The 19,789-nt window shown below is 42.4% G+C and overlaps 2 protein-coding genes across 2 annotated transcripts; both read right to left on the bottom strand.

Annotated features, from left to right (window-relative positions):
* Positions 1-1,692: 1,692 nt before the first annotated feature.
* Positions 1,693-2,340, bottom strand: LOC138908211 (uncharacterized). Its single transcript, XM_070198865.1, has one exon. The coding sequence runs from the start codon at positions 2,338-2,340 to the stop codon at positions 1,693-1,695; it is 648 nt and encodes a 215-aa protein (XP_070054966.1).
* Positions 2,341-2,370: 30 nt separating this feature from the next.
* LOC138908207 (uncharacterized) lies at positions 2,371-2,994 on the bottom strand. The gene has a single exon (XM_070198857.1). The coding sequence runs from the start codon at positions 2,992-2,994 to the stop codon at positions 2,371-2,373; it is 624 nt and encodes a 207-aa protein (XP_070054958.1).
* Between the last annotated feature and the right edge of the window lie 16,795 nt (positions 2,995-19,789).

Genomic DNA, 19,789 nt, shown 5'->3' with positions numbered 1-19,789 from the left:
CTCATCTAGAATCCTCTCCCTCAAGCCATCGATTAGGAACACATAGAAGACCCTGGAGTTACAGAACACCATGATCGCCAATAGAAACCTCTTTGGCACCACCCTGTAGTACCGTCTCTCTAAGAATTGCCAAGTGCGGATCATCAAACTGTCGGGCTTTGATCTATCCCAATAATGAAGACTGAGCAACAACATATGCAAGAACTCGGTTGGGCTCTGAAATATCCAACCTCACAAGTCTGTTAGCCAAGGACTTAATGTCCAAAGCTAGTGGCCTCTCCTCCGCTGAAATAAATGCCAAGCTACCCAGACTCTTTGCCTTCATGCTTGAGGCATCCGTGACCACATTTGCCTTGCCCGGATGATAAAGAATGGTGATGTCGTAATCCTTCAGTAACTCGAGCCATCTACGCTGCCTCAAATTGAGATACCTTTGCTTGAACAAATGTTGTAAGCTGCGATGCTCGGTATAAACCTCACATGACACCCTATACAGATAATGCCTCCATATCTTCAGAGCATGAACAATCGCGGATAACTCTAGATCGTCCACAGGGTAATTTTTCTTATGAATTTTCAGCTGACGCGAAGAATTTAAAATAACTCGCCCCTCCTACATCAATACACAACCCAAGCCAGCACGTGAAGCGTCGCAATATACCATATACATCCCCGAGCCGGAAGGCAACACTAGAACTGGTGTTGTAGTCAAAGTTGTCTTGACCTTCTAGAATCTCGCCTCACAATCATCGGACCAACAGAACGGAGCACCCTTCTGGGTCAATCTAGTCAGAGGTGCTGCAATGGATGAGAAACCCTGCACAAACCGGCGATAATAACCTGCCAACCCAGGAAGCTCCTGATCTCGATCGCCGAAGTGGGACGAGGCCAACTCTGAACTGCCTCAATATTCCTGGGATTCACCTTAATACCTTCTCCTGATACAACATGCCCCAAGAATGCCACAGACTCTAGCCAAAACTCACACTTGGAGAACTTAGCATATAGCTTCTGTTCTCACAAGGTGTGAAGTACCACTCTCAAGTGTTGTTCGTGCTCCCCCAGGCTACGTGATTAAATCAAGATGTCAGCAATGAAGACAATAACGAAGGAATTAATATAAGGCCTGAACACCCGGTTCATCAAATCCATAAATGCCGCTGGGGCATTAGTCAAGCCGAAGGACATCACTAGAAACTCATAATGACCATATCTGGTACAGAAGGCAGTCTTCGGAACATCTGAGTCCCGAATCTTCAAATGATGGTACCCTGATCTCAATTCGATCTAAGAAAAAACCGTAGCACCTTGCAATTGGTCAAACAAATCATCAATATGTGGCAACGAGTACTTGTTCTTGATGGTAACCCTGTTCAACTGGCGGCAATCAATGCACATCTGCATAGTCCCATCTTTCTTCTTCACAAATAACACTGGTGCACCCCAAGGCTATATACTTGGTCTAACAAACCCCATTGCTAACAACTCCTCAAGCTGCTCCTTCAACTCCTTCAATTCTTTCGGAGCCATACAGAACGGTGGGATGGATATAGGCTGGGTGCCTGGAGCCAAATCAATATGGAAATCAACATCACGATCTGGCGGCATGCGTGGAAGGTCAGAAGGAAACACATCGGCAAACTACCGGACTACTGGCACTGAATCAATCGTCGGAGACTATACGGTGGTGTCTCAAACATAAGCTAGATAAGCCAAACAACCCTTCTCGACCATATATCGAGCCTTCAGAAAAGAGATGACCCAACTAGTTGTACTAACTGAGGAACCCTTCCACTCCAATCTCGGTAATTCTAGCATTGCTAAGGTAATAGTCTTGGTATGAAAATCAAGGATGGCATGATATGGAGATAACCAGTCCATGCCCAGGATGACCTCAAAGTCGATCATATCATGTAGCAAAAGGTCCGCTCTAGTCTCGTAACCACAGAACTTGACCACACAGGACCGGTAGATCCAGTTCACAACCACAGAATCGCCCACAAGAGTGGACACATAAACATGAGTACCCAAGGACTTACGAGGAGTATCTAGAAAATGAGCGAATAGAGATGACATATATGAAAAGGTAGACCCTGGATCAAATAATACCGAAGCATCCCTACCGCATACAGAAATAATATCTGTGATCACGGCATCTGAGGCCAATGCATCTGGTTTGGCCTGAAAAACATAGAATCTTGTTGAAGCGTCGGCGGGCTGGCCCCCGCCTGACTGAACAGTAGCTGACTGGCCTCCTCCTGCCTGGCCTCCACCTCTAGGACAACCCCTACCAGCTTTCCCTTCGCCCCTGGGCGGTCGGACAGCCGGTGCTAAAATCATGGGTTGCTGGCCCTACTGCACTGCCTTGCCCTAAAGCCTGGGGCTGAATCTCCTCATGTGACCGAGATCTCCGCACTCGAAACAGCCCCTCGGTGCGGCAATATACTGCCATGATGTATGACCGTGATGGCCTTTCGACCCACTGGAAGAAGCCTGAATAGCCGGTGGGTGGTATGAACTATCTAGCATGGCACTAAAATAGGAGCTGGATGAACCCTGGTAACTAGAGTACCCACTGGAAGAACCCTGGATGGCTGGTGGGCGGTAAGAACTCTCTAGCATGGCACTGAAATAGGGGCATGCTGGAGCACCTTGAGGGGGTGGTGGTGATGAATATGGGGGCCTGCTAGGCTGACCCCTCCTAAACTGACCTCTGCCCCTAGGCGGGGCACCTCTAAACTCTCCAGAGAAATAGGCACTTTTGTCCTGCCGCGTATTCTCTCTCCCCCTATGACGGTAGCCCTCAATCCTCCGAGCAATCTCCACTACCAGCTGATAAGAAGTCCCCATCTCAACCTCTCGGGCCATATTGGCCCTAATACTAGAGTGCATCCCTGCAACAAACCTCTGCACTCTCTCTGCACCCGTAGGAAGTATCATTAGTGCATGGCGAGACAACTCAGAAAACCTCGCCTCATAGTCGGTCACTGACATCTGACCCTGCTCAAGCTACTCAAACTGATACCGCAACTCTTCCCTCTTGGAGGGTGGAATATACCTATCAAAGAAAAGCTGTGTGAACTGGCTCCAAGTCATGGGAGGAGAGCTCGCTGGTCTGCCAAGAAGATAAGACTTCCCCATCTACGGGCCCTTCCTTCCAGCTGGAAAGTAGTGAAGTCAACCCCATGAGACTTCAGTATCCTCATGTTGTGCAGTATATCCCTGCACCTATCAATGAAATCCTAGGCATCCTTATGACGCTCGCCTCCGAAGAAAGGAGGGTGTAACCTAGTCCACCTGTCCAATAACTTCTACGGATCATCGTCCGCAGTCGGTCTAGGCTCAGGTGCCACTGCTGCAACTGGATGGGCCCCGTGTGCGGGTAATGTACCCGGAGTCTGATACACTGTAGTTGCATGCCCGGGAGCCTGGGCAGTACGGGTCTTTGCTCCCCTTCCCGCCTGAGATGTGGCTGGGTCTGCTAGAAATAAACCATCCTGGGCCATAGAATCCATGAACCGTAGCATACGACTCATGACCTCCTGAAAGCCCGATGCCGTCATGAAATCTACCGGGACTGGCTCTGCTGCGGGGGCCTCGCCCTGCTCCTCAAAAATGTGATCCTCCACTGGATCTACTGGTGGTGCTACTGGGGCAGCTTCGGGATGCCCTCGTCCCCTACCTCGGGCCGTTGCCCTCCCCCGACCTCTGCCTCGGCCTCTAGCAACGGGGGGAGCAGCCCCTCCCGGGTCTGGAACATCTGCCGTATTCGTCCTCACCATCTGTGAGAGAATAGAAGAAGGAAATTTAGTATACCATCAATTACATGATAGGAGATGAAAAATTAGTAGTTTCCTAACACCCCATAGCCTCTCGAAGATAAGTACGGACGTCTCTGCACCGATCCGCAAGACTGTACTAGGCCTGCCCATAACTTGTGAGACCTACGTGAACCTAGTGCTCTAATACCATGTTGTCACGATCCAACTCCATGTCAGGCCGTGATGGCGTCCAACACCGTTGATGGACAAGCCAACAGTGAACAACTTAGTGATTTCCCATTTAGCTTTACTTATTTTAAAACATTTGGTAAATAAAGGATTTTTAAGGCAAACAACCGAAAACATCTAAAAGCAGTTATGACTATTGAATTACAACCCAAAACCCAAAGTCTACTAATACGTGCCAAGATCTGGTGTCACAAGTATGTGGGCAACTAGTAGAATATACAAAAGATGACTATCCTACTGTCTGAAACAGAATAGACAGATAAAAATAAAAGAGAAACTCTGGCATGCTGTTGAACCTCTCAGAAGGGGCAGCTCACCGTGAAGTCTCGGTCCAAGATCAAGTATGCGCGTCGGGAGGGTAACTAGATGCACCAGCCTCAGATCCTGTACAATTAAGTACAAAAGTATAGTATGAGTATATAAACAATATGTACCCAGTAATTATCCCGCCTAACCTCGAAGAAGTAGTGACGAGGGGTCGACTTGACACTTACTAGGCCAATAATAATATAATTAAAGTACTATGCTAAGCATGGATATCATGAATGATACTGTCAGTTCAACAACAGGAAGAGATAAGTCCTTCTATCATAATTATAACATAAATTTCAGTAATACTATTTAGCAACTTACATTTCAAGGCATTTAAGCAGAATAAATCATGGAGAATTTCTGAATAATTAGCATGCGCAATTATGTCGAGGTCGTACGGCCCAATCCAACAAAATATTTAAATTGTGCATTGCCGGAGGGTCGAACGACATGAACCATAGATGCATCTATTTACTACTGAGGCACTCGACCCGATCCACAAATAAGAATTATTTTCAAGAAAATACAGGTTTCTCATTTATAGTCAAGTATCTCATACAAACCTTAAAGTAGGTGAATTTAACCTTATACAATTCTTTTATCAATTTCTATCATGACTTAAGTGATTATATTAGCCAGTAAGGGCACAAACATTCCAAGTATAGCATGATACGGGTCCTAAACTACCCGGACAATAGCATAATAGTAGCTACGTACGGACTCTCGTCACTTCGTACGTACGTAGTCTCCACCATTAGGTACAATCATTTATTTAATTCACCTATGAGGTTAATTCCCTCTTACAAGAGTAGAAAGGAGACTTACCTTGCCTCAAAGTCTACTTCCCAATTCCAGAATGCGCTTAAACCTCCAAATTTGACGCCAAACGACTCGAAGATAGTCAAATATTACATAAACTAATCAATCTATGCTCAAAAGTTCATAATTCCACCATTTAAGTGATTACCCAACCTAAATTGCAAGATTCCTAAAATTCACCCCCGGGCCCACGTGCCCGGATTCCAGAAATGTTTAAAGAAAGTTGTTACCCATAACCTTAGGAACATAAATATATGAGTTTTACTAAATTCCATAACAAATTTCGTTGTTAAATCTCATTTTTATCAAAAACTTAGATTTTTACCTAAACCCATGATTTTCACTAATTTACATGTTATAATCTACCCTTAAACTATGTATTTTACTCATATTGTGTAGAAATTACTTACCTCAAAGTGCTAAGTAAAATCCCCTCTCTAAGATCTCCAAGAATCGCCCAACAATGGAAGAAAATGAGCTAAAATAGCCTAAGTCCTGTTTTTAAAAAGTTTCTGCCTAGGTTAGCCTTCTTCACGATCGCAGAAGAGGCCTCGCGATCACGAAGGCAAACGGCCCTGGCCCAGGAAAATTTACCCATCGCGAACGCGACAGGAGAAACACGAACGCGAGGGCTTCTTCGCGCACGCGAAGAACGAACAGCGGCCACCCAGCTCAGCCTCTTCTACGCGAAAGCGGGCCAGGTCACGCGAATGCGAAGGATGCGAACGCGAAGGCTAGAGGGCGCAGACCTCCGCGAACGCGGTCTTACGTATGTAAATGCGAAGGGAAAAAGCTCCTCAGCCCACAGTACCCCAAATCCTTCATCGCGAACGCGAGGGTCCGACCGCGTTCGCGAAGAAGGAAATCAGAAGCAGAAATCTAGTGTGTTTCAACTCAACTCCGGGCGGTCCGAAATGCACCCGAGCCCCTCGGGATCCCTTCCAACTACTTCATCCACTCTATAAACATAATAAGGACTTGCTTGAACTCTCGAAACATGTAAAATAACAACAAAACCAAGAATCACACCCCAAAACCAAATTGATTCAAACTCTGAACTTCAAGTTTCTAAATCGCTCCGAACGCGTCGAATCATATTTAGACTAGTCGGATTGACACCAAATTTTGCGTGCAAGTCTTAAATTACATTACGGAACTATTCCCGGTCTCAAAATTCTATTCAGACCTCGATATCATCAAAACCTACTCCAAACCAAATTTAAAGAACTTCAAAGTTTTTCAAGAACTAACTTTCACTATTGGGCGCCAAAATGTTCCCGGGTCATCCAAAACCCGATCCGAACATACGCCCAAGTCCGAAATCATCGTACGGACCTATTAGAACCGTCAAATCCCGATTCCAAGGTCGTTTACTCAAAATGCTGACCGAAGTCAAACTTGGCATTTTAAGCCAACCTTAAGGAACCAAGGGTTCCGATTCCAACCCAGACTCTTCCAAATCCGGAACCAACCACCCCCGCAAGTCATAAATCAGTAAAAGCAAGTACGGGAAGTCTTATTTAGGGGAACGGGGTTCTAGAAAGTAAAACGACCGGTCGGGTCGTAACATTCTGCACCTCTTAAACAAATGTTCGTCCTCGAACGAGTTTAGATTCATACCTGAAGTGCTGAATAAGTGTGGATATCTGCTCCGCATGTCCTCCTCGGACTCCCAGGTCGCCTCCTCGACTGGTTAGCCCCTCTACTGAACCTTTACCGCGGAAATCCTCTTGGACATCAACTGGAGATCCTGTCTAGCAACAATAGCAATTGGCTCCTCCCCATACCCCTATCTCTTATCTAGTTGAATAGTACTGAAGTCTAACACATGAGATAAGTCGGTGTGATACCTCCGGAGCATAGACACATGAAAAACTAGATGAACCCATGATAGGCTGGGAGGTAAAGCAAGCTCATAAGCAACCTCCCCAACTCGCCTCAACACCTCAAATGGGCCTATAAATCTTGGGCTCAACTTTCCCTTCTTTCCGAATCTTATAATACCCTTCATCAGCAAGACTTTCAAGAGAACATTCTCGCCTACCATAAATGATACATCACGCGCCTTTTGATCTGCATAACTCTTCTGTCTGGACTGCGCTGTGCGAAGTTGCTCCTGAATCAACTTTACCCTTTCCAAGGCATCCTTCACCAGATCAGTACCATATAACCTAGCCTCGCCGGGCTCAAACCACCCGATGGGAGAACGACATCGCCGACCATATAAAGCCTCAAATGGGGCCATCTCGATGCTGGACTGATAACTGTTGTTGTAAGCAAACTCAGCCAAAGGCAAGAACTGATCCCACTGTCCCCCAAAGTCAATCACACATGCTATTAGCATGTACTCTAATATCTGAACTATCCGCTCTGACTGGCCGTTAGTCTTGGGATGGAATGCTGTGCTGAGCTCTACACAGGTCCCCAACTGAGGGCCTCTATCTGATATGATAGAAACAGGCACTTCATGCAACCAAACTTTCTCCTGAATATAAATCCGGGCCAACTTCTCTGAAGTATATGTAGTCACAACCGGAATGAAGTGTGCTGACTTGTTCAACCTGTCGACAATGACCCAAACTGCATCAAACTTCCGCAAGGTCCGTGGAAAATTTTGCGTCATACCTAACTACTCGAATTGACACCAAATTTTGCGTGCAAGTCTTAAATGACATTATGGAACTATTTTCGGTCTCAGAATTCTATTCGGACCTCGATATCACCAAAACCTACTCCAAACCAAATTTAAAGAACTTCAAAGTTCTTCAAGAACCAACTTTCACTATTGGACGCCAAAACTCTCCTGGGTTATCCAAAACCCGATCCGAACATATGCCCAAGTCTGAAATCATCATACAAATTTATTGAAACCATCAAATCCCGATTCCGAGGTCGTTTCCTCAAAATATTGACCGAAGTCAAACTTGGCCTTTTAAGCCAACCTTAAGGAACCAAGGATTCCGATTCCAACCCAGACTCTTTCAAATCCCGAACCAACCACCCCCGCAAGTCATAAATCAGTAAAAGTAAGTACGAAAAGTCTTATTTAGGGGAACGGGGTTCTATAAAGTAAAATGACCGGTCGGGTCGTTACATATAACTCGTGTACCTATCACCTTGCGTACATGGTTTTCATGTAACACAAATAGCACAACCAACCCAAATCCTAAGGGATAGTTTCCTCCACACAAAGTTAAGCAAGATACTTACCTCAACTAGGCTAACTCAACCCTCCGAAGTAGATTTTCCCCTAAAATTTGCTTCCACACGGCTCAAATCTAACCAAAAATGACTTAATAACATCAAACAATGCAAGATAAACTAATTACAATAAATAAAGTTATGATCTTTATATTTTTCCCAAAAAGTCAACAAAAGTAAACATAGGGCCCTCCTTGGATACCGAATCCAAGCTTACCCGAGTGAAGACCGAATCAATACAAGCTCACACGAATGAAAGCCCACTCAATCGGAGTCCAATATCTCAATCAATTTGTCAAAATATTGCTCTTGGGTGTTCATAATCCAAGAGTCCAACCCACACTAGTTGGGTCCCATATCTCCCGAAATACTCCTCCAAAATATGCCAAATTCGAGTATGTTATTCTCCTAATATAGGAGAACAAGACTCCAAAAAGAATCGGGAAATAAACAACTCTAACTCATTTTCAATTTTTAAAATTTAGGACATAACCCTAGGTCTTCATTTAAAGAATTAAATGGGTTTTCAATTAAAATCATGGATTAAAACTTAAACCAAGGGAATGAATCAAAGAAAAATATATAGGTTATGGTTTAGACCTTACCCCATGAAAGAAACTTGAAGAACATCCTTGAATTCTCCCAATCCCATACTTTCAAGATGAAAAAAACTCCAACAAAAACAAAACCCAGCTATTCTGTCTCGTTTCTTGTGCCAAACGATCCTGAAACTCCCTTTTGATGTCTCTAATGGATTCCTCGTGAAATTTCAGTCAAGTTAGACTTTTGAATCACTCTATTTGACCTTATAATGAAGGAGATATGTTGGTTTCAATATTTGAAAATAGTGCAGATTTTTAAATACGAATTTAGTACAATTTCGTAATTAATCTGAAAAATCTAGCAACTCAATTCTTAGTAAAATGATCATAAATTCCTCATACGATGTCGAAACTTGAGGATTTTAGTTGCTATGGTTTTGAAATTACGATACAGATATAATGATTTAGTCGAAACACGAATCAGAGACGTTTTCTCAATATGATAACCTTTATACTCAAATCGACGTCGAAACCAAAAATAATCACCATAGAACCCAACTTATCCAAAACTTATCGGAATTTAACCAAACTTTGTGTACATGTCCAAAATCATAATACAAACTTATTGGAATAAATAAAACTCGATTTCGAGTCTGTTTATCCAAAAGTCAAACCTTGGTCAACTCTTCCAACTTAAAGCTTCTTAAACGAGAATCATTCTTCCAAATCAATCTAGAATTGCTCGAAAACTGAAACCAACCATACACGCTAAAGCTACTCAAAGTCTCAAACCATTGAATGGAATGCTAAAGCTTAAAATGACCGGTGGAGTTGTTACACATAGGTAGTGATGGTGCTTGAGATTTTAGTTGTTGAAATAAGAAAAAGAATTATAATTTACATAAATTTGTCGAAACGTAGGTGAGCAAAAAAAAAAAATTACTAAAACACAAAAAATTAATAGAGCAAATAAATTTCTATAAGAAGTTATTGAATTAACTTAGTATCTGTATACATATTAATTTAAATATTTTTTTTTATATATATTTATTTTAAATTCCTAAATATTTAGACTTCCTACATATTCACATAAGAAAAAACTTAATATAACAAAATTATAATTTATTTTAAAATCTTAAATATTAGTAAAATATTTTCACTATATTTTTATTCAATATAGATTTTTTTGAAAGATAAAAGTTGATCAACATGTCGTGTAGAGGTTTCGTGCTTTTATAATACAAATTTAGGCTTGCACAGTTTATTGTAATTAAATATTATCAAATAATTAATTTGGGTGCTTAATTGAACATGGATTAATTACTTTGTATGATTAAAATAAGAATTTTTAAAATGTATATTTAATTTTTCCACGTTGCAGTTAATTTAAACATTATTGTATTAAACAATTTTAATTTAATATATAATTTTATGTCCCCTTATTTTTATTTTTTAATTGGATATCAATTGAAGTCACCATAGTTCTCATCTTGATTTTATAAGTGTTGCGCAAAGAATGTACTGTAAATTAGTACAATTATATAAGGTAAAATATTTATTAGTTTCAAGTTTCTAAATATTAGGACTTCTTACTTATTTTAATAAGAATAGATTTAATATACAAATATTTAATTGATTTCAAGGTCCTAATTACAAATTTATCCATTGTAAAGCTATTTTAAAGGGTAAAAACGGCGAACAATATTTTGCTAAAGGTATTCGTGCTTTTAATATAGTACTAGTGTCAGAATATGCGATTTGTGCGCATATTCATATCAATAAAAAAATAATTTTTAAAAATTATATAAAGTTCAAATAATATATTTGATTTAATGATGAATGTTGATCCCATTTACTTAGCTGAAGAATTCTAGCTCACAAAAGTCCTCATATACCATATTGTGATTTTTGAGAACTTCTGTGGGAGTTTCTTATGAAAATATTTTTTTATGACCTAATTTTGAGAAAAAAATAGCATAGAAATACTTTTATCACCAAAGAAAAATAAAACAACTTAAAAAATTAATCTTTTGGTCTTTCGAGAATGAAGAGGTATGCCTAGCTCATTAAAAAAAATTAATAAGTGACGATGTAATGTCTAAAAATAACTAAAATTAACTCAATATTTCACAACGAATAACTTATACTCCCTCCATTCTAAATTTTGTGAACCTGTTTGACTGGACACGAAATTTAAGAAAAAATAAAGATTTTTGGAGTTTGTGGTCCTAAACAAGTGAAAAGGGGGTCCAAAGTATTTGTGTGGTTATAAAAGCTTCTCATTAAAGGTAGAATTGAAAGTTTAAGCTAAATTGTTTCCAAATTTAGAAAGGGGTCATTCTTTTTTGAACGGACCAAAAGGAAAATGGGTTCACATAAACTGGAACGGAGGGAGTATATAAGAATATAGGGAGTTGCCTTTTTTGGAATTAAAACAACAACAACAACAACAATAATAATAATAATAATTAATGACAACTCATTTAGAATATAATTCATCTTCTACTATTTCATCCTTATTACGTCAAGTTTGCATCTTTATCAATTTGACTTTTAATGCTATGCTATAACCAATTTTGCTCTATTTTATGATTTCTTCCACCGCCATGTCTCCTAAGAGTTATGTCAAACTCAAAAGAATTTTACTTAATATAACGACCCAACCGGTCGTTTTAAGTATTATAGCTATGTTCTCCCATTTACTGCTTATTCTGTACTCAATTATTATTACGTGACTTACCGGGATGGTTGGTTTAATTTCGGGGATATTTCGGAATGAGTTGGGACACTTAGTTCCCCAGGTTGGAAGCCTAAGTTGCAAGAATTGACCAGATGTTGACTTATGTGTAAATGACTTCGGAATGGGGTTTTGATGGTTCTGATAGCTTCGTAAGGTGATTTTGGACTTAGAAGTGTGTCCAGATATTGATTTGGAGGGCCGTAGGTGATTTTGGCTTGAATCGGCGAAAGTTGAAAAAGTTGAGGTTTGGAGAGTTGAGAAGTTTGACCGAGAGTTGACTTTATGGTTCCCGGGCTCGAATTTTGGTTTCAGAAGTTGGAATAGGCCTGTTGTGTCATTTATAACTTGGGTGCATAATTTGAGGTCAATCGGAGTTGGTTTGGTATGTTTCACCATTAGTTTTGGAAGTTAGAAGCTCATAAGTTCATTAGGCTTGAATTGATGTGTGATTAATTATTTTAGTGTTATTTAATGTGATTTTAGGCCCGAGTGAGTTCGTAGGATATTTTAGTACTTGTTGGTATGTTTGGTTGAGGTCCCGGAGGCCTCGAGTGGTTTTCGTATGGTTAACGGATTGAAATTTGACTTAGAAGGTTTGCTGAAGTTGCTGATGCCTGTACTTCTGGTTTCCTTATTCGCGATCGCATGGGAAGGCTCGAGATTGTGAAGGCTTAATTGGGTGACATGTGGAATGCTCTATGCAGTCGCAAGAAATGGTCTGCGATTTCGGAGCTTTGGTTGTTCATGCATCGCAAACGTGTATGTTGGGTCACGTCCGCAAAGAAGGAAGGATGAGGATGGGAAGCCCACGCGTTTGTTCTTCGCGATCGCATGAGTTTGTGATTATGTGAATCACATTCACGCCTTGTGTTCTGCGTTCGCAAAGAGTACTTTGAGGGCAGGATAATATTTGTTCTTCGCGATCGTGAAGAGGAAGATCTGGGCATAATATAAGATTTCAAAAATAAGGGTTAGAGTATTATTTCATATTAGGACTTTGGGAGCTTGGATTGCGGCAATTCTTGGAGGTATTTTCAAGGAATTGATTGGGATAAGTGATTTTAACTCGGATTTGGTTAATATACATGAATATATCATTGTTTTTACCATTTAATTAGTATTTTGGGTTGGAAAAATTGTAGAAACTTGATAGGCTTTAATTTGAGGATTTGAAAGTCGAGTTGTCATTAGAATTGAGTAATTTTGGTATGGTTGGACTCGTTGGTAAAAGAGTGTTTGGATTTTGTTAATTTTGTCGGATTTCGAGATGTGGGCCCGTGGTTGACTTTTTGGAGTTGACTTTTTGACTTTTGTTAAAGAACCTATCTTTATCATATGGAATTGATTCATATAGCTTGTGTTGATTATATTAACTTGTTCGTGGCTAGATTTGAGTCGTTCGGAGGCCGATTCACGCGGCAAGGTCTTGTTAGAGTAGAAATTTGTGCGGTTTGAGGTAAGTAACACTTCTAAACTTGGTTCAGAGGGTATGAATCCCTAAAATATGTGTTATGTGGTTCGTGTTGAGGTGACGCACATGCTAGGTGACAGACGTATGGGTGTGCACAGTAGTAAGTGTGACTCAGTTGATTATGTGGAACTGCATAGTCATCTAATCCTGCTATTATTCATGTTTACTCTATGTGTTAGAGAAATTGAGTTGTGATTCTTGCTAGAGATCATGTCTAGGCTATATGTTGTACTGTTGGGACCCACATAGGTCGTTCTTTTGCTGTTAAGTTATTTGCTTAAATTGTAGTTATGTACTCAGTCGCATTCATCATTTGCATATCATATCTCAGTCTCAGTTATCATTTATTGTTACATCATGTATTATTTTTTTGGGCTGATTGGCATGAGTTTTGTGAGCCCAAAAGACTGGAGAGATTGATGACTGAGTGAGGTCGAGGGCCTGATTGTGTGTGATATTGATGGGATCGGTCTGCACACCGCATCAAGTTGTATTGATTCATGAAGATCTCGGGATGCACGCCACAACATGCATTATTGATTCATGATGGGATCGGGTTGCACGCCATAACATGCATTATTAATTCATGATGGGATCGGGTTGCGTGTCATAGTGGGTGTTATTGATTCATGGTGGGTTTGGGCTGTGCGCCGCAATAGGTTTATTAGCGCTTCCAGCAGTAAGCGCAGGTACCGTACAATGCTGAGTGACTGAATGTGATGAGTGAGAGTCGAGACAGTCAGATTGGGTACTCTGAGAGTGGGAGTACGTGAGGCCATCATAGTGATGCATTACATGTGACATTCACATTTACATATAGATATAGAGATGCAGAATTTCTCATATCAGTCATACTTGACATATTTTATCCGTGCTGCACTTAAATTGTTAACTTGAAAGCATGTCTACATTCTTGTAATGCGTACCAACTGATTATGAGTTTTCTCTAAGATATTACTGTCATTTTTCTGTCATATCTGTACTGTTATAATCTGGATTTGGACTGTACCTTTCTGAGCTCGTCACTGCTTTCAGCCCAAGGTTAGTCCTATTACTTATTGAGTACATTGGGTCGGTTGTACTCATACTACACTTTGCACTTCCTGCGCAGATCCAGGTGCTTTTGGACACGGCGGTTGCTAGCTGTGGAGCTTTATCTGCTAGGAGACTATTGAGGTAGCTGCCTTGGAATTCGCAAACCTCGAATCTCCTTCTTTTCAATTTTTTTTGCATTGTTCTATCCTTCTAGACAGTTGTTATTATCAGTTAGAATGTATTGTCATTTAGATGCTCATGTACTGAGTGACGCCCGTATTTTGGGGAGATTTTGTATTGAGTCGCGGTATTTTCTTATCAGTTATTTATGAGATTTTCACTATTAAGCTTGCTTCGTTATGTTTTCAATTTATAGATGCGTGGTTATTTATGATTGTCAGCTTACCTAGTATGGCGATATGCGGCATCATGACATGTGAGAATTTGGGTCATGACAAGTTGGTATCAGAGCCTAGGTTACATAGGTCTCACGAGTTTTGAGCAGGTTTAGTAGAGTTTTACGGATCGGTGCAGAGACATCTGTACTTATCTTCTAAAGGCTACCGAACCCTTAGGAAAGCTCCACTTTCTTTTATTCTTGTCGTGCAGATTTGTTGATTCTGAAAACTAAACTCCTGTTACTCTATTCTCTCACAAAATGGTAAGGACGCGTGCTACCGGATCGGGCAGACGACCACCAATACCACCAGATATGGCCACGAGAGGTCGGGGCCACGGTAGAGTAAGAGATGTAGTTTTTACAGCACCTGTAGACCCACCAGTTGCTCCAGCTCAGGAGAAGACTCCAGATGTGGTTGAGCCGGAGAGACCAGCTCAGGCACCGACTGTGCCCATTGTGTTTCCGCACCTTCAGGAGGCTGTGGCCCAGATATTGACTGTATGCACTATCTTTGCTCAGGCGATTTCAGTTCAGGCCGCACCAGCCACTTCTCAGGCCAGGGGAGGTGCTCAGACTTCTGCTGCCCGTACTCCAGAGCAGTTGGTTCAGGGAATCCAGACACCGGGGGTACTACCAGCCCTGCCGGTTGCAGCTGCTCAAGCCTAGGTGGGTCCACCAATGAGTGACGAGGAACATACGAGGATAGAGCGATTTTGGAGGCTCAAACCTCCATCATTCAGTGGGGTTGAGTCAGAGGATGCTCAGGACTTCTTAGATAAGTGCCAGCGAATTCTTCATACGATGGGTATTCTGGAGACTAGTGGAGTCTCATTTACTACTTTTTAGCTAGTGGGGCCAGCTTTCAGATGGTGGGAGGCCTATGAGTTGATCAGGCCAGTCGGCGCTGCACCACTTACATGGCACAATTTCTCCATTCTCTTCTTAGAGAAGTTTGTGCCACCAACCCGCAAGGAGGAGCTGCATAGGCAGTTTGAGCAGCTACGCTAGGAGGGTATGTCTGTGACCCAGTACGAGATGAGATTTTTAGAGTGCTCATCACACGATCTAGTTGGTTCCCACAGAGGGATAGGATTAGGAGGTTCATTAATCGCCTCAACTATGGACTGCATTTTGTCATGACTCGGGAGATTGCATCAGGTGCTAGGTTCGACGAGGTGGTTGATATTGCTAGGAGGCTAGTACAGGTCCGTAGTCAGGAGCGTGAGTAGAGGGAGGTCAAGAGGCCTCGTGATTTGGGTGGTTTCAGCAGTGTTTCTTCTGGAGGGAAGTACCACCACAACAGGGGTCATCCTTATAAGCCTGCTCAGATGGCTCGTCCGGTTCATCGTGGTGCATCAGCTAGCCATGGTTCATATAGTGCCTGTCCGGGTCAGTTATCTCTTAGTGCTCTCCCAGCTTAGAGTTCATCTTGTGCTCCATCAGTTCAGGGTTCATCTGTTTCAGGTCCCTCTAGTAGTTATGCTGGCTCCTAGGGTCCGCTTTTGTACCTGCTGCCATTGTCAGAGCGGGGTTGCTTCGAGTGTGGAGAGTTTAGTCATGTGAAGAGGTATTTTTCCAGTCTTTTGGGAGGTCCAATTTAGTAGAGGAGTCAGACTGCGACTTCCACACCAGTTGTTTCACCACCCGCTCAGCCAGCTTGGGTAGGGATCAGGCAGCTAGAGGTCTCCCTAAAGGAGGAGGCCGATCAGGTGGCGGTCAGGCTCGATGCTATGCTTTTCCTGCTAGGCCAGAGGTCGTTGCTTTAGATGCAGTAATCACATATATTGTCTCATTATGCCACAGGGATGCTTCTATATTATTTGACCTTGGTTCCACTTATTCGTATGTATCATCTTATTTTTTTCATTATTTGGATATGCTCCGTGAGTCCTTAGTTTCACCTGTTTATGTATCTATGCCGGTGGATGATTCTATTGATGTAGACCGTGTGTATTGGTCGTGTGTGGTGACTATTTAGGGATTGAAGACTAGAGTTGACCTCTTATTGCTTAGTATGGTTGACTTCGACGTGATTCTGAGTATGGATTGGTTATCCCCATGTCATGCTATTCTGGATTATCACGCTAAGACCATGACGTTGGCAATACCGGGGTTACCTAGGATCGAGTAGAGAGGTTTTTTGGACTATGTTCCCATTGGGTGATTTCATATCTGAAGGCCCAATGGATGGTTGGGAAGGGGTGTTTGTCATATTTGGCTTTTTTGAGGGATGTTGGTGATGATACCCCTACTATTAATTTTTCCTGGTAGTGCGAGACTTTCCGGATGTGTTTCCTGCAGACTTGCTGGGCATACCACCGGTTAGAGACATTGATTTTGTTATTGACCTGGTACCGGGCACTCACTCCATTTCTATTCCTCCGTACCGTATGGCACTATTGGAGTTGAAGGAATTGAAAGAGCTACTTCAAGAGCTTTTGGATAAGGGGTTCATTTGGCCTAGTGTGTCGGCTTGGGGTGCACTGGTTCTGTTTGTGAAGAAGAAGTATGGTACTGTGCGGATATGCATCGACTATAGGCAGTTGAACAAATTTACAATTAAGAACAAGTATCCTTTGCCACGCATTGGCGACTTACTTGACCAACTTCATGGAGCTAGGGTGCTCTTTAAGATTGATTTGAGATCTGGGTATCACCAGTTGAAGATTCGGGACTCGGATATTATGAAGACAACCTTCAGGACCCGCTATGGTCACTATGAGTTCCTTGTGATGTCTTTTGGGCTGACCATTCATGCATCTGATGAACAATGTATTGCAACCATATCTTGATTCGTTTGTCATAGTATTTATTGATGATATCCTGATGTACTCACATAGCCAGGAGGAGCATGCACAACATTTGAGGATTGTACTACAGAGGTTTAGGAAGTAGAAGCTTTAGGCCAAGTTCTCCAAGTGTGAGTTTTGGCTCAGTTCGGTGGCGTTCTTGGGGCACGTGGTGTCCAGTGAGGGGATTAAGGTAAATTCGAAAAAGATAGAGGCAGTTCAGAGTTGGCCCTGACCGTCTTCAGCTACTGAGATTCAGAGTTTTCTTGGCTTGGCCGGATATTATCGTCGCTTTGTGGAGGGTTTCTCGTCCATTACAGCGCCTCTGATCAGGTTAAACCAGAAGGGTTTTCCATTCAGGTGGTCGGATGAGTGTGAGGAGAGCTTTCAGAAGCTCAATACTGCCTTGACCACAACTCCAATTCTAGTTTTACCCTTAGCATCAGGTTTTTATATAGTGTATTGTAATGCTTCTCGGATCAGTATTGGGTGTGTCTTGATGCAGGAGGGTAGAGTGATTGCTTATGCTTCATGCCAGTTGAAGCCTCATGAGAAGAACTGCCCTGTTCATGATTTAGAGTTGGCCGCCATCGTCTATGCATTGAAGATTTGGAGGCATTATCTCTACGGCGTGTCTCGTGAGGTATTTATAGATCACTGGAGTTTTCGGCACTTGTTCAAGCGAAAAGATCTAAATTTGAGGCAACGTAGAGAGTTGGAGCTGCTAAGAGACTATGATATTACTATTTTGTATCATCCGGGGAAGGCCAATATGGTGGCCTATGCCTTGAGTAGAAAGGCGGTGAGTATGGGTAACCTTGCATTTATTCCTGTTGGTGAGAGACCACTTGCATCAGATGTTCAGCCCTTGGCCAATCAGTTCGTGAGGTTAGATATTTCGGAGTCTAGTCGGGTTCTAGCTTGTGTGGTTTCTCAGTCTTCTTAATATGATCGTATCAGAGAGCATCAGTATGATGACCCCCATTTTCTTATTCTTAAGGACATGCTTTAGCACGGTGATGCCATGGAGGTTTATATTAGGGATGATGGGGTGTTGCGGATGCAGGGTCAGATTTGTGTGCCCTATGTAGATGGGTTACGTGAGTTGATTCTTGGAGAGGCCCACAGTTCGCGATATACCATTCATCTGGGTGACGCAAAGATGTACCAGGACTTGAGGCAACATTATTGGTGGAGGAGGATGTAGAAAGACATAGTGGGGTTTTTAGCTTGGTGCTTGAATTGTTAGTAGGTGAAGTACAAGCATCAGGGGCTGGGCGGATTGCTTCAGAGGCTTGAGATTCCGAAGTGGAAATGGGAGTGTATCACCATGGGCTTCGTAGTTGGGCTCCCATGGACTTTAAAGAAGTTTGATGCTATTTGGGTGATTGTGGACCAGTTGACTAAGTCCGTACATTTCATTCCAGTTGGGACTGCCTATTCTTCGGAGCGGATGGCTAAGATCTATATTCACGAGATTGTTCGCCTTCACGGTGTGCCGGTTTCCATCATTTCAGATCGAGGTACGCAGTTCACGTTGCAGTTTTGGAGAGCTGTGCAGTGAGAGTTAGGCACGCGGGTTGAGTTGAGTACAACATTCCACCGTCAGATGGATGGATAGTCCGAGCGCATCATTTAGATATTGGAGGATATGCTACGCGCTTGTGTCATGGATTGCGGGGGTTCTTGGGATCAGTTTCTGCCTCTTGCAGAGTTTACCTCTAACAATAGCTACCAATCGAGTATTCAGATGGCTCCGTATGATGGGAGATAGTGTCGATCTCCTATTTTTTAGTTTGAGCAGTGTGAGGCTAGACTATTGGGTACTTTCTTGGTTCATGATTATTTGGACAAGGTTAAGTTGATTCAGGATCGGCTTCGCACGACACAGTCTAGACAAAAGAGTTACGCCAATCGGAAGGTTCGTGATGTTGCTTACATGGTGGAAGAGAAGGTATTGCTCAGAGTTTTACCCATGAAAGGTGTTATGAGGTTCAGGTAGAAGGGAAAGTTGAGCCCTCGATATATTGGCCCTTTTGAGGTGCTTGAGAGGATTGGGGAGGTGGCTTACAAGCTTGCATTGCCACCTAGTCTATCGAGTGTTCATCCAATGTTTCATGTTTTCATGCTCCGAAAGTATTTTGGCGATCCGTCTCATGTTTTGGACTTCAGCACGGTCCAGTTAGATGGGGATTTGACTTATGATGTGGAGTTGGTGGCCATTTTGGACCGGCAGGTTCGGAAGTTGAGGTCAAATAATGTAGCTTTAGTGAATGTGAAGTAGAGAGGTCAGCCAGTCGAGGAGGCTACTTGGGAGACCGAGCGGGAGATGCGGAGTAGATATCCATGCCTATTTGAGACTCCAGGTATGATTCTAGACCAGTTCGAGGATGAACGTTTATTTAAGAGGGGGAGAATGTAACAACCCGACCGGTCATTTTGAGTATTATAGACCTTTTCCCCCATTTAC

The sequence above is a fragment of the Nicotiana tomentosiformis genome, chromosome 1 (assembly GCF_000390325.3).
Source record: "Nicotiana tomentosiformis chromosome 1, ASM39032v3, whole genome shotgun sequence".
In the NCBI taxonomy this organism is placed as follows: Eukaryota; Viridiplantae; Streptophyta; class Magnoliopsida; order Solanales; family Solanaceae; genus Nicotiana; species Nicotiana tomentosiformis.
Note: the sequence above shows the minus strand (reverse complement) of the source record. Positions and strands in the feature narration are given on the sequence as shown.